Source organism: Suncus etruscus, chromosome 2 (assembly GCF_024139225.1).
Source record: "Suncus etruscus isolate mSunEtr1 chromosome 2, mSunEtr1.pri.cur, whole genome shotgun sequence".
Lineage (NCBI taxonomy): Eukaryota > Metazoa > Chordata > Mammalia > Eulipotyphla > Soricidae > Suncus > Suncus etruscus.
The window spans coordinates 25,665,950-25,682,044 of record NC_064849.1 but is presented as its reverse complement, the minus strand read 5'-3'; the positions used below and the strand labels follow the sequence as shown (position 1 = coordinate 25,682,044).

General features: G+C 39.6%; 1 protein-coding gene across 1 annotated transcript in view; it reads right to left on the bottom strand.

The window, feature by feature from the left end:
- The window catches only part of DOCK10 (dedicator of cytokinesis 10), a 299,752-nt gene extending 287,850 nt beyond the window's left edge, over nucleotides 1–11,902 (bottom strand). The window contains 1 exon segment of the mRNA XM_049768172.1: nucleotides 11,550–11,902. Within this exon segment, the coding sequence (XP_049624129.1) occupies nucleotides 11,550–11,672 (123 nt within the window). The 5' untranslated portion in view covers nucleotides 11,673–11,902.
- Between the last annotated feature and the right edge of the window lie 4,193 nt (nucleotides 11,903–16,095).

Genomic DNA, 16,095 nt, shown 5'->3' with positions numbered 1-16,095 from the left:
TGAGGGGTAGGGAATTCTCCCATTTATAAATAACATTAAATCAAGATACAGTGTCACAGATATAATTTTGTGACTCAACTGCCTATGCACATTACGCCAAAAATATATCATGATGGATGGAAAATCAGATGAGTGTTGATGTCACCCCTGCATCCTACTGAGACAGTAAATCTGACCATTTGCAATGGTGCAGAGGGAGCACACTTTAAACATGGTTGTTTAAAACAACACTTGCAATAGTCAGTTTTTTCTGAGACTTCCTTTTCTCTCCTTGCTCTCTCCCATGGATGCCAAATGCATATTAAATGAACCTTGCCTGTCTGATGAAACTGCTTGGCATATAGACAATTGTGGGGAACACTTACATTAGTTAAACTGACTGAACACAAGGTCTAGAGTCGCCAGTCTCTCATCTTTTGACCTGGGCTAGTTCATGCTCTTTAAGCATCTCTTTCTTTATATATAAAATGGAAATTATGAACCCCTTGCAGGTGATCAGAAGAATGAAAAGGGTTTGTACAAGCAAAGGACTTGGTACACAGAACATGCTCAATGTCTTTCTGTACAAGCATACTTCTACCATTTTCCATTATTTACAAGTAGATTGAGGAGATGACTCAAAGAATATCATTAACAATTCTGACAACCAGGGAATCTTTATGTCATAAATTCATGTTAATCTTTCACCAATATGCATTCAGCCTACATTCCTGACTTCCCTTAAGCATCTCATTTGCAGTGGAATTGAAGTCTATCCCCTTATTTTATTACAGTAAAAATAGTAGTAAGGTTGAGGAATAGACAGATTCCTCCTTTCTTGGGGAATAGACAGGATTCCTGCTTTCAACATCCCTTACATTTTAAGAAAGGAAGGTTGGAAAAGACTAACAAAAAAAGTGATAGATCACTTTCTATATGCCATTTTTTCATATAAGGTATAAAAAATGGTATAAAGATCATGAAGGAGGGTGACATGATGGAAAAGGTTGTAGCAGAAGGAGACTGAGAAAAACTTTGTAATTGTAATTGGCAGATCAGGAATGATTTACCTGAGGAGGTAGTATTTGGGAATCAGGATGAATGAGTAGAATAAGAGAAAAATGGGAGAGAGAAAAAGTGAATGTGAGAAACCATATTCTAATTCTCTATTTCTACATATCAAGAAACAGATTCCAAAAAAGCAGAAGTGACATAGGAACGTGACACATTCAAGTTTAAAATTCTGGTATCTAGGCTCTAACATTTCCTACACTTGATCCTATTCACATAACAAACAAACAACCCCCACCCCCAAATTCATGTGTTCCATTCTTTAAAGTACTTGGGAGAAACTTATTTAGAAGGTGAATAGCAATCAAAGGGGTTTCTAGTCATATAGCATATAAGAAAATCAACCCTCTAATTCTTTAAAACATTTAGAAGAAAATTTAGAAGAAAATAAGGGGTATTTATCTGGCATTAAAGAATCATAAGGTGCAGTGTACAGATTCAGAATAAGTGAAATATCTCCTAAAGAGAAATAGCATTGAGATAGCTTTTTATAAAAAGAAAAAAAAAACATTGAAAGGCAAGTACTTAAGGGAAACGAGTTGATTAGTGCTAACAAGCTTAAACTATTCTTGGCAATATAAAATTGCTTACTGAGTCTCTAGAAAGGCAGCTGAGTGTTTCCATATTCCAGCAAAAATTTCCTTATCACTTCTAATCCAGATAACTTCTGAAGCATGTGATTGCTTTGGGCCTAGCCCTATAGTATTTGTTCTACTACAAAGTTATATATCAAATACATATTTCCTGTAATGATTCCTTGAGTTCACTTAAAAAAATGGCTCATGTGTCACAAGTTATCCTTATGGCATTAAAATGTCAACAAATAGAATCTCCCCCAAGATTCAATGACTATGAGAGAAAGGGGCATTTAATAATTTCCTGGTAGTCAGACTCATATTTTCTGATATTAGCAACATGATAGAAATATAAACCCTATAAAAAAAACTCTGAATAATACTTGCCTGTCCTTTAGCTCTTGGAGTGGTTCTAGCTTATGATTCTCAGGTCTCATGTGGGAACATATCTTCAGGGGTCTAACCTATAGTGCCAATCTCATAGATTCATATTGTAATGATTTAAGTATGCATTATGGAATTTTTAAACTTAGAAGCTTCCATTTACATCACTGTTAATATGTTAGATAGAGAAAAATATATACCACAAATAATCAAGAGACTTAATCACTTAGAAAACCCCATTGGTAAGTCACTTATTAATTCCATTGTCATGCTTAGTTAAACTAACCCACTGTTTTCAAGTCACGCTTCCAATATATTTCAGAATAATTCACATCACATTGAAACTCCATATGATTGCATTTACCTGACAACCTACTGAAAAAATAATTTGTATCATTTTGTTGTTTTTCCTATGTGAATCCACTTAGCATCCCAACAATTTAAAGCTGAATATGTTCAGAGAAAATGATTTTCCTTCATCTTATAAAATTATTTATCTCATAGCTGGTCATAATGTTCTCTTTTGCCTAATCACAAAGAAGGGCCTTAAGCAAGTCGATAAAATGGACTGATCATGCATTTGGTTTCTTAATCATATTCTGTTGACCTATTTTAACTATGTCTAATTTTCCTGATTTTGAGAAGCTTGTTGTTGATACTGCTTTGTACCTACCTACTATATTTTGTTATTGCTGTCTTGATATGCATTTTTGTAAGTGCTTTGAATGAGACATTATGTAATATAAGAGTCTGAGCACTCTCTAGTTAATAGGGAAAAATACTCAAGGGCACAGAATATTGTATTTTAGGAAATTTAAAGCACCTGTTAGAGAGGATGCAGTGGTTAGAAATGGAGAAGCAACCAGTTATAGAACAGAACTGGACTTGAGATGAAGGTACTTGACCTTCTCCTATAATTTCCCCCAAGTATATGCCTTGCAGATGGCTATTTAAGGACTTAACAACTGAGTTCAATTTGTCTTGATCTTAGCTTCTATAATGATGATGGGTACCAGGAACTGTCTCTTCTGTTTCTTCTAGTTTCATAGGAATATTGTAGCGAAAGTTGATGGTCTGAAATACCAAAGGAAAAGATAAAATTCTGGCGCCTTAAGTCTGATCAACCAAAGTCAAGTCCTCATAACATAGCTACATTCAGAATTCCAAATAAGTTCCATGTCAGTTGCTTTAATCTAAAGGAAGAAATATAATCCAATAATCCAAATATAATTCCAAGAAATATAATCATATCTACATCTTTTATTTGCACTACTGATAGATTCCTCCTTGGATACCCTGAGAATTTAGAAAAAAATCTTTAACACTAAACAGGTTATGTAGATTTTTAAAAGCTATTTATAACTCCTCCTAAAGTAAGTATTACAGAGAGTGATTCAATCAAAAATATAAGCAAAAAGCATACTTGTTTACTTATTTTTCACTTTTTAGACCTATTTTGAAGTCTCTTATTCTTATTATCATTACCATTAATTTAAAAATATTTATTTTTACTTGTGTATTGTTGTTGGTTTGGAACCACATCAGGATGTGTGCAGGGTTTACTCCTGGTTCTGTGTTCAAGGATCACTCCTGGAGGAACTCAGAATACCATATGTAGTGTTGGGGGCTGAATCCAGGTCAGATGTATGCCAGGCACATTCCTTACACTCTGTATTATCCCTCCAGCTAATACTTTTTCTGCACTGTCCTTGAGAAGTTAAAATCAATAAACCTGCAATCAATAACATTCATCATTGTCGTGTAAACTAAGTTTGCGTTGATTTGCTTACCAGACAAGGGGCTTTTTTTCTATGAAGATATACATGTGTGATTTTTTTTTTCTAAAGTATAAACATGCTCCTTTGAAGAAGCCCTATGAAAATAATGACAAGGACTTTGTAAGCAATGAAACAAATGCTTCATTTTCATCCAATATTTTTTCATCTTTTCAATTTTATCATATAACATTTTTTTCTTACATTTAATTTTATGAAGTGGTAATTCCAATGCTCAGAGGTCCCAGTGATACTCAGACAAAAATGGTTGTACAGGCCTCAGGTCCAATGATGCAGTGCTACTCAGGTACCACAGTTCTAAGGACCACTAGGGCAATACCAGCTCTACTCTGGGAGATATCCAGGGCCACAACCAATGAGGCCTGGGATATCAAGGTATGGATCCCAGATAGATTCCTGGCAGGAAGATGCATGTTTAGGGCCTGGTATATGAACTAACCCTTGAACTGTTTCCCTAGTACTTCTTTAAATGAATCTCTTACTCAAAATGATTTAAATAATACTTAAGGGGATTTAAAGGGAAAGGATTCTTATAAGAATTTCTTCTTGTGTAGAAATCTATTGGCATTTCCATTGAACTGTTTCCCTGGTACTTCTTTAAATGAATCTCTTACTCAAAATAATTTAAATAATACTTAAGGGGATTTAAAGGGAAAGGATTCTTTTTTTTCCCATTTTTTTATTAAATATATTTTTTATTTAAGTAACATGATCATATTTGGGTTACAGTCATAACCAAAACACCCCCCTTCACCAATGCAACATTACCCCCTCCCCCTTCCCATCCCCTGCCTGTATTTGAGACAGGCATTCTACTATAGTAACTTGTTTTTAAGTTCAGTAAGTTATATTTTTTTTCCTTAAAGGATAAGAGTAAAAAAAAATATAGTAAAGGTGTGATAGTGGCAATCGCCAATGTTTGTATAGGTCCAGAAAAATGGAGAAAATGGAAAAATAAAATCCGCCAGGCGGGTCTTCATGGCCGGCCCTGGCAACTCGGGCCCTGGGGGGCGGGTGGAGGAGGGAAACTCCTCCCTTTCAATTTTCAAACTGGAGAAGGAGCTCGCAGTTGGACCCAGCAGAGCGCACATGCCAGGAAAGCCGTTCCTCTTTTTTTCTGGTATGTTAGGGTCGCTGGTCCGACAGCGGGCCACAGATCTCCTGGACTGAACACTTGGTCCAGGAGACTGGGACCCCCCACGCCAGGCGGGTCTTCATGGCCGGCCCTGGCAACTCGGGCCCTGGGGGGCGGGCGGAGGAGGGAAACCCCTTCCCTATGTATATTGGACCCCCTGTTTTGTTTGCTAGTAATATTATTTTTCAAAGCCGCGTGGGCGCAAATGCGCCTGCACAACAAATATACTTTTTAATCATTATTCAAAAATGTTCCTGATCCTAGACTGTTCCTAGGAATAGAATCAGGATGCCCAAGATTCTGATAAAACACTCAAATTGACCTTTATTGTCTAGTCTTTTATGTATTGCCTCTCCCCTCACCCTTTTTTCTCTCCTACCTCCTCATACCCAAACCCTGAATCTTCCTCTTATTCAACCCTCCTTATCCTCAGTTCCTAATTGGGTAGACACCAAGACTGACCTTCTGCCCCAACACCACCATCCAGCTCCTCATTGAATGACACCCTCTCGATCCCCAGCTCATGCCTACACAAACAACTACGACCAACACGCCTATTGACCCATGCTTGGTGGCCCCTCATGCCCCCATCAAAATATGGACTGTTGCATGATACCGGAATCAGCTTCAGCATAATCCCTAGTTCAAGGACAATATAGGGTTCCGTAATGCCTCAGAACATATCTCAAACTGAACTATCACTTGTTGTCTTCAAATACCCTTGTTTTCTTTCTTTTTTTTCTTTTTAAAACATAAAAGGGTCACATGTATCTCTTTTGTATATCTCAGATGTATTCCCTTAACATCTATAACTCTTTTCAAATATCCTCATTTGTGACAATTTTGTCCACTAGATTAGTTATTTGATTGTTTGATTTTCCCCCTGTGAGATCTGTTTTATAAGCAATACTGGTAGAAGAGTAACTCTGTATAGATTTCACGTTTATACCAAGTTACGGGAAATGTTGGACTTTATTCGTTGGCCCCCAGATGCACCAACAATATCTTGTGGCATTGCTTCTCTTTTGAATAGGCACATTAAAATGGAAAAGGATTCTTGTAAGAATTTCTTCTTGTGTAGAAATCTATTGGCATTTCCATTACACTTCAACTATATGCAAAAGGTTTATTTATTTTTTTTCTTTCAAAGCTCTTTACACTATCAAGAGCAATATTTGGAGAGGAGAAACAGAAAACAACAAAGGGGAGGATGTGGCATTTTTGTGATTACCCTTTTCTCTTTACCTCCTCACCCTTTCTGAGAGTGAATGCATGGCAAGCAGCAAATATAATAGCTAAGTATAGTACCTGTTTTGTTTTGTTTTGGAGTCACACCCACAATGCTCAGGCATTACTCCTGGTCATTCTTGCTGGGAGGGGTAGCTAATCACCTTAAGCACAAACCTTGTTTTAACATCCAGAACACACACCCTGCTGTCCTAAATCCCCTTTCCTTGTCTTCCCTAAACATTACACACCCTACTTGATTGGCTGACACAAATTCCACACCTTACTTTCCCCTGATGCAAATATCCATTTCCCACCTGCAATAATATGAGTTACTCTACCAAAGTGGCTGGCAGATGCCTTCTTTGTGACCGCTCTATTTGCCTGAGATCTGGCCTCACCAGTGACACTTCTACATGTAGCAATTCTGACCACACCAGTGACTTTTACATCTTGGAATCTGATCTGGCTTTATTTATACTTGAGGGACCATATGAGATGATGGGGATCAAACTTGGCTCATGCAAGACAAATGCCCTATCTGCAGTGCCATCACTCGGGCTCCAGTGTAGTAGTTTTTTTGTTTTGTTTTGTTTTGTTTTTTTTGTAAAATGTATCTTCTTCAAAAAAGAATGATAACAATGCTGAATATGAAGGACAAATGAGTTAGTTAAATGGGAGCTGTGTCTAAAAGCAGAATTAATGTCATGATATGTTTAAGTCTATGTAATTAGTTAAAGACTTTCTAGAAAACACAAAAATTGTAGGTAAAAACTGACAAAGTAGTGCGATGATCAGAGAGCTTAGAAGGCAAGCGCTGAATCTGGATTCAATTCCTGGCATCATATAGTGCCCTGAATGTAACAGCATGAAGCACTGGAAGTCACTGAGCACCATGTGGGTGGCTTTGCAGAGCTTGAGCTTAATTTAGGACCCTTGCATTGAACTACTAACCCAGTTGGCTGAAAGTCACTGGTAGGTCCCTGGTCCTCTTGAGTACCTATTGGAAGCAACTCCATTACTCTGCCCTTCTCCCCCAAACAAATGCCAAAACAAAAAATGATCAGATAATAATCAAAAGGGCAGGGTGTTGCTTGCCTTTGTAGCTTTCTCTCCATCATATGACCCTTATGAGTTCTGGCATTTCCTGTTGCCCCAAATCTTCCATTTCTCTGATCTTCTGCTACATTCCATAACTAAAATTCCATGCTTTTAGGTTGAAAGATCTGATATGGGTTTAACAGAAAATAAGCATATATATATGTATATACATATATAGGTTATAGATATAGATGTAAATCTTTTTATGAATCCTACTGGATATGACATTTATACAGAAAAGTAAGCATATCTTAACTTTTTTTAATTAATTCTACACATTATTGAAATGGACTAAATAATGTGAATGTCTTTTAAAAGAATATTAAAAATAAACAATATTAATAGCTTTTCGTTTATGTGACTGATATGAAGGTATATTAAACTGAAAAAAAAATACTCAAATGCTGACATAGCATAAAGTTCTGACATGGAATAAAGTTTTTAAGTACATCTGATATTCTGTCCTGGAGAAGTTTGATTCAGAACTTCACTCAATCCTACATTTGTATTTTTTTTATATTTCATAAAAAAAGCTTAAATAACTAAAGATAAAATACTTTTATTTTCAAAATGTTACTGGTGTTCAGGATTATTATTGTTACATATTTTTAGTTTGACAACATTGAGATTTTTTTGAATATAAAATTTTTACCTAATTATAAAATTTCACTGTTATTTTGATAGATGTCTACAGTATGAAAGTAACATCAAAAACAAGTTAAGTATCTTAATCATCATATATTAATCATCACCATGATATAGCTACTTTTGAATGAGTCACACATGGAGATGCTCAGGACTTACTCCTAGTTCTACCAAGAAACACTTCTGGTGGTGCTTAGAGAATTGCACAGGGTACCACGCATTGAACTCTGATTGGCCTCATGTAAAACAAGAGTGTTACCTCCTGTACTATCTCCCTAGGCCCCATAATTATGTTATGTATGTTATATGATTTAGGTTTAATTCCATTCTTTAAGCAAATTATGTGGATATAATAAAGCAGTGTCAATGATTATGATAAAACTGATCACCAACTCTTCAGAATGCATTTAATTTGCATGAATTAAATGTTATACCCTTTGAGTATTCACCCCTAAAACTAACTCCCTCCCCTGCATTTTATGTAGTCACCATTCTCTAGAACAATGGTCCTCAAACTACGGCCCACGGGCCACATATTGTATTTATTCCCATTTTGTTTCTTCACTTCTAAATAAGATATATGCAGTGTGCATAAAAATTTGTTCATAATTTTTGTTTTTACTATAATCTGGCCCTCCAACAGTCTGAAGGACAGTGAACTGGCCCCCTGTTTAAAAAGTTTGAGGACCCCTGCGAGAACATATTAACTTATATTCTATACTTATAAGCAAAATTATACAGGTTTCAGTGTCTGGCTACTTCATTTTCATCATGAAAATATAGCATTTAAACATCCAGTTGTTTCTATCCTTTGGAGCTCAGTTCTCTCCTCATGATTCTTCAGGACACAAAATAAGGTAGGTCTGAATTCAAGGTGAGTTCAAAAGAATCCACCAAAGTGCCTTGGGTTAAAACTAAAATTGAATTCCACTTTTGCCTTCCCCCAGCAGCCATGCTAACTGTATTGCATATTCACAGTCTATAAACATCTTCTTAATCCAAAGATCTCATCCAACCTTATTGGTTAAAACAATTTAAAGTCTACAGCAATATCTCTATAATGAGTGTTTGAGTCCCTCAAACAAAGATTCCAGGAAGGCAACTGTATGACTCTAGTAATTTTTCTTCAGCAGAATCCTACAGCATTACCCAAAGTAGGTAGTACCAATCATGTCCTCCATCATTGCCCTATTTGCATGATCCAGGGAATTTAGAAGCAAGATGCAATTGAGTGGTAAAACTTTCTATTTGTTCTCTTTAAGAAGAAAGACTTCAAGGAGGGAACTGAGTGATTTTTATTCTGTAAAGCGGGTGATAGGCTAAATTGGCTTGGGAACCTCTGTATCTTTAAGTTTATTCCAATTGATGAGAACTTACTCCAGTACAGACAATTCTACTGGTTTTTATTGAAGAAAGATGATTGTAATCTTCCCACTTCTCCCATTCTATAGACAAGCAGGATCTGAGGACTTGAACTAACAAGTATGGAATCTTAAGGACTCAGTATAAACTAGGATTAGTCGATACTGCAAATCCAATTACAAAACTGTAGGTTCAAAGGGGATACTGCCCATAGCTTCTCTTGAACTTGGGTGGCAAATTCATAGAAATCCTTATTTTCTTGCTTCCCTTTACATGTGAAGAATATGCCTTCCTGCAGCCAAAATTGCTGCCAAATCTGCCAGACTAGATGTGTGTAATCCCTTGAAAAGCCTTGGCAAAACCTAGTTCAGGAGAGTTGGCCAAGGTGCTGAAGTAAAGAGGTACAAGGCAGGAACACCTGTGCCAATAAATGCCCCCTCCAGCCCTTTTGAGGACATGGAGCTCATTCATTTTAACACACTATCGAGGACTTCAAATATGACAGGATTTGGAGTTAAATCTGTACAAAAAGCTATCTGGGATACAAACCCTTACAATAACCCCAACACCACAAAAGTCTCTAGGAGACCCACTTACAAACAAAATTAAAATAAAAAATATTCAAAGCCATTAATTTCCATCGAATGCCTCCTATTTCTAAAGCTGCATATTTCTACCAGACCATTATTAAAATGCATGAAAATGAATTAAGCGCGAATGAAATTATTACATTGTGAATGAAGCAAACAAGAAAGCATACTTCAAAAAATCATTCAAAAGCAAAGCTAGTATCTATGCACACTCGAAATTTCCCTTTCTAAAATCTCTTTTTAATCAGACTCAACTTGTTTTTTACATGCCTCTCTCTTTTAAACATTTTATCCTTTCTACCATGAAAACTGTGTAGGCTGGTTTCTAACCACCGGAAACTCTTGGCAAGGCTGGGCAAGAGCTGAATAACCTCTGAGCAAGAGAAAGAGAAGGTAACGGGGCCACCGAGTTGCTTCACTCTACAATCACCCACATCTTCTCTGCCAGGTCATTTGCTTCCAGTCCTGTCCAACTTTCTGACCTCAAGCCTTAGAGAGAAAGTCCTGGCGGTGGGAACTGGCTCTGGGCAGCCCTTGGCTCCTTCTCATGGGTGACTGGCAAGACTAACACTTTTCTTTGACACATTTACAAGAAACCATTTAATTCCTAGTGATATTTCCTGGCAAAGGGGAAAATGAAACAAAACGACGGGAGGGATTCATTCGGCTGCAGCAATGCAGCACAGGTCAGCTTTAAAGGCTGGATTCTTCCCACAGGCTTAACCCCTTTTCCACCTGAGCTGCTTTTTCTTTCCCTTTGACACTTTCATCCCTGCTGGGTGACACTACTGGACCCTGAGGAACTTCTGGACCTCACTGTAGATGGAGCTGGGCATTTGGGGGAACTTTGCTGGCTACTGCCCCAGCAGGGTTTTTCCCGCGGAATTCACCCAGCACTTAGAAAGCCTTTCAAGAAGGAAGTAACTAGTAAAGTGATCTTGGCGGGAGAACCCCTTGAAACAGCTTTAGGGGGTTAAACACACACACACACACACACACACACACACACACACACACACACACACACACACACACACACACACACACACACACACACACACACACACACACAGGACAGTTAATGACCTAAGTCTTCCATGGCTGCATTCCGTGTCCCCAGTCCTTTTGTGGGTAGGTGGTGGTCCAAAGTCCACCGATTTCCACGAGAGCGTTCAAATGTTTCTATATAGGGAATAGGGGTGAAGTAGGGGTTTCCTAGTTTAATTGGAGCTCAGAGCTCCTGTCACAACCTCTTCTCCAGTTCTAAACCCTAAGCGGACCTGTGGACCACCAAGGGGGTGGTGATGCAGTCTCTCCAAGAGGTTGCAGGACACCCTCACCCTCCAGCCAATGTGACTATTACGGGCTGCTCCTCTCCTCTGCCCCCTCCCCGCAGCCAAATAATTCATAAGAATAACCTCTGGCGGTACATCCTCTCCCACGCTGCGCTCCACCCGCCCGCGCAGCTGCTCTTAGAGAGCGACCCGGTCCCCCCAAAGCGCCCCCGGGTGGGCCCTAAAAGCCAGGAGGAGGAGGTGGGAGACAGTCTCGGGGGAAGGAGATGCAGGAGAGAGTATGGGCGCAGCGGGGATGGGGCGAACCGAGCGCTTTGGGGAGTCTGGACTCGGTTCCCCTCCTTGGCGCCCCGAGCGCGCGCGGGTTCGGAACCTTGGCACTCACTCACCCGCTGCTGCAGCCGGTTGCTGACGGCCACCGCGGCGGCGGACGCGGCGCTGTGCCGGAGCTCGGCCGCCTGCCCGGGTCGCAGCAGGCTCCGAGTGAACCTGCGGGTCCGTTCTCCGGCCATGGCCCGTGGCGCTGGCAGGTCGCGCGCAGGTCCCCAGCCGCGCGTCTCCTTGGCTTTGCCCGCGCCAACCTTCTCGACCCACCCGCCGTTCAGGAAGCGGAACTCGGGGCCTTTCCACCCCCTTCTTCCTCGCTCTTCTCGCTAGAGGCGGGTTTTTCTCTCCTGCACAGCCCCCAGCTCCGCCACCCCCTTCTCTCGGATGGAAGCTTCGCCTGGACTTTTCCAAAAACTCTGCGTTTCGGAACGCGCGCAAGGCTGGCTGGCTCTGCGGGCGGCCCCCGGGCTGGCGGCGGCGCCGTAGCTACTGGGGTGACAGTTGCTAGCTGCGCCGCCCCCGGGCTCAGCAGGCAGCAGCAGCAGCAGTAGCAGCAACAGCAGCAGGGGGCTGTCCCCCACTTTTCCACTTCGCCCCTGCCAAGGACACTCAGCTGGGACAGAGCAGTGGCCCTCCAAGCCGGCCCGCATCCCTATGATTAGGGGGCTCTAGTCTCCTTGGCACAGTTGATCCCTACTTTTCCAAGCTGGTGAATAGGTACCCAGCCTCAGTGAATCTTTTTCTGGAAAGAGGGCTGGGAACCCAGACTCCCTGTAGTATGGCCCAAGTCAGCATATGGAGACTAAGAGTTTCCAAGGAGTGTTCCTCAAAGCTCCTCCTAATGCCAAATTCCACATTTATCACCTTATCCCTTAAAGGCTGGGTAGCATGGATGCATTCTTTTATTTATATAATTAAAAAATTATGCTTGTAGGATGGATGCCAGCATAAAATCTAAGCAAGTAAATAAGTGCAATTGAACAGGTGTTTAAGATCATTTTATGAACTAGAAAGCAGGTAAATCAGGATAATATGGCCCAAGAAGTTAAGTGGTGATTTGGGTGAGGAGGCAAGGAGGGTGAGAGGTTAGAGGGCATGGGGGGGTGGATCTATTTGGATGGTTAAGTTGGTTTTATTTGGGGTGTTACACCTGGTGATGCTCAGGGTTTGTTCCTGGCCCTACACTCAGGAATCACTCATGGTCATGTTCAAGTACCATATAGAGTGTTGAGTATATACCCTTGTCGGCTGCAGTAAGATAAACACCGTACATGCTATCCTATTATTGCTCTAGCTTCTGCATTAACTTACTTTTGAATCCCACCATCTGGCTTGTAACCAGCTCACTGATGAAATTTTTCAAAGAACCTAATTCTGAATCACAAGTGGGATGGTTGTTCAGGGCTGAAGCCAGTTGGATTGGCACCTTCCACTTCTGTTCCCGGGACAAGTAACAGAAAATGAGACAAACACACAAGTAAACAAACATAAAAGGACTACATAGACTTTACAGAGGTACATTCACTGACCATTTATTCAATACAATACTTCATCTCCGACTACCCTGGCTTTCAACATGTGAGGCGTTGTTAAAGTTGAGGGAGATATTAAGAAGTTAGTCAGCAACTCACATTTCCATAGATACAAATAATTTGGAGTTTGATGATTTCAAATAACTAATCAGCAACACCCTTAACGCATAAAGTCCTGACAATTTTTTACTATGTTTTTACCTAAAGTGCCCTCTACATCCAAAGATCCTAAATTATTTCTCTCCCCCACCTTTTATTTCTGGGACCACATTTGGTGCCCGTTTATATTCTAAGGTCTGAGCTATTATTATCCAGGGCACTATTCTTGAGGAGTTTAGGGTTTTTGTTAATGGGATAGTCTCTCATTAACAACTTCAGGACTAGGCCATAAGGGAGCAATCCTTGTCCTGGTATTCCAGTCTGGAGTAATTTGGGACTCTAAGAATTTTCTATGAGTTTATTGGGGGGGGGGAGTTATCACCATAGTGTTCAGGTGATACTCCTGGGTTTGTGCTTATGAATTACTTGTGACTATGTTTAAGGGACCATATGTGGTGCCCAGGATCTAACTTGGATTAGCTATATGCAAGGAAAAAGCTTTAATCTCTGTACTAGCTTTCTGGGCCCATATTTTTGCTTTTAAATGGCTTTTTAAATAAGTTTATGTCTCTTACATTGTGAATAGATGCAGTTTAACTGCTGGTAGAGAATAGAAACAAAGTGCTATTTGGGCATAAATAATTCTCACCTTACTAGATCTTTGTAATTTGATATTAGGCTATCTGGAGAAAGTTGATTGGGTAGCATTTCAGCATATTCTAAAAATTATGATAAGCAGACACCCTGGAAGGTTTGGTAAATGCCATCAGCAGCATTAGTTGATTATATAATATCTTTTATCACCAATATTGGTGTGGGAGTTCTGGTTGGGTCACAACCCAATGTTACATGGGTCTACTTCCCCATTTGTGCTGGCTTTTGGTGGTGCTTGGATGATGGAAGGTGTTCATGGGGATCACAAAAACTACAGATTTAACCAGGTCAACTCATGCGAGGCAAGTTCCCACACTCTCTCTCTAGATTCTATGATATTCTTAATATCAAGATATAGTATCTTCCATTATATACTTTCACCTTGTTCTGCACTCCTTTAAGGCTGAACAAAGCTGCTGACTGTCTTGATGTATGTATTTCTGAAAGAACAAGACCTCGCTATAAATGTGTCCTGCATGGATACCCTAAAATCAACAGTATCTTGTGAGATAGAATATTAGTCACTTTGAGAAAACTTGAGTAACCACACTTCCTTCATGATTTTTTTGTGTGCTTCCCTAGCAAGCACTAGGGCCTAGGGCCACCCTGGCTGACACCTGGCCTCACCATGCAGGCCTGAGAGGTTGGTCCTTGGATTAGTGACACTCTATGACTAGGGTGGGCCTATGTATGCTGGAATCAAGAGCTTTTCAAGAAGACCTCAGTGCACAACAGGGCCACACCACATGGTGCTAGATGCAAAAGGCATGAAGATCTTTCCCTCCCATGCAAGGTCATCCAGTGAACTGGTATGAGAGGACTTAGTGGACCCAATTCTAATTTTCTCTCCCAATCTTGCATGAGATGCAGTTCATACATCTGACTGAAAATTAGGCCTGATTTCACAATAGAGCTTTTTAGCCAAGACATCTCAGTAGGGGCAGACACCAAGTCTACTGTCATATTGGTTTTAGGAAAGACTCCTTCTGTTACCAAAAAGAGAGATCATTGTCTACCACTTCCACTACCACTATCATAACAGCACACTTAGGCACACACATGCGCACACACACACACACACACACACACACACACACACGTATAGTCTTTGAAATGGAAATCTCATTTGTGTCTGCACATTTGGGTAATTATTGTCTGTACCTTTGGGATTTTAATTCTCTTCTAGTTATTCTTCTCTCTGTTTTGTGCAGAGACTTGGCTACAATGCTTTGTGAAGGAAAATGTCACGGAGGTTCTAATGATCTTGGGAGTGATTATGCTGGTTTCATGGAGGTACATCCCTTGTAACTAAGGTATACTCAGCTGAGGGTTATTGATGCATATGAGGTGTGGGTAGGGAAACATTTGTAGCTCCTCTTAAGTGTTCTGCATTTCAAAATTGTTCTAAAACAATGCTTAAGAATAAATAAAGTCTAAACAATAAAGAAAAGACAGCCCAACACAAGAATGGCAGTAAGATTAGATCAATTATTTACTCTAAGACATACATTATTAGCTATTAAGAAAATGAAAACCAAAGTCACACTGTGCTCATAACTTCTTTGTTATAAATAAAATAATATGTGTTGGGGAGATGTGGAAAAATTGGAAGCACTGTATACTTATGGTGAGAATATGAAATGGCTCAGCTGCTTTGGAAAACAGTTTGGCAGTTCCTCAAAATGCTACACATGGAATTGCCACATGATCTGGCAACTCTACTCTTAGGCAAATGGAAAAGTATATTCTCACAAATGTTCATTGCAGCATTATTCGTAATGGATAAAAGTTGGAAATAACCTAAATATCTATCATTTGATGAATGGATACACAAAATCTGGTATGTCCATACAATGAAACACTTTTTACCTAGAAAAATAATAAAACACACATGTAGTTCAATTTTGATGAAACTTCTTGGGGGTATTATGCTGAAATAAATTTAATCACCCAAAAATTACATTCTTCTGAAACCTTTACTCTGAAGTGGCCAGTTTAGACAAATCTAGAAAGTGAATGTAGATTAGTAATTACCTAAGATTGGGGAAAGTGAGGATCAAAAGCTTCTATTTATAGGGCATCTTGGGGGGATGACAAAATGCTCAAAAACTGATGGTGATGCAGATTGCATAAAAAGCAGATTATAATTGTTCCTTTCTTCTGAGAAGGGGAGCTTGACAGCTAAGAACAGGTGTGTGTATGTGTATAATTATTTTTACTACATGCTTCATATACATAATAAATTTTTTATTATGTGTCTCATAATATATCCATGAATAAATCAATATTTTATAATAAAGCAGTTAGAAAAGTGCTCATAAGG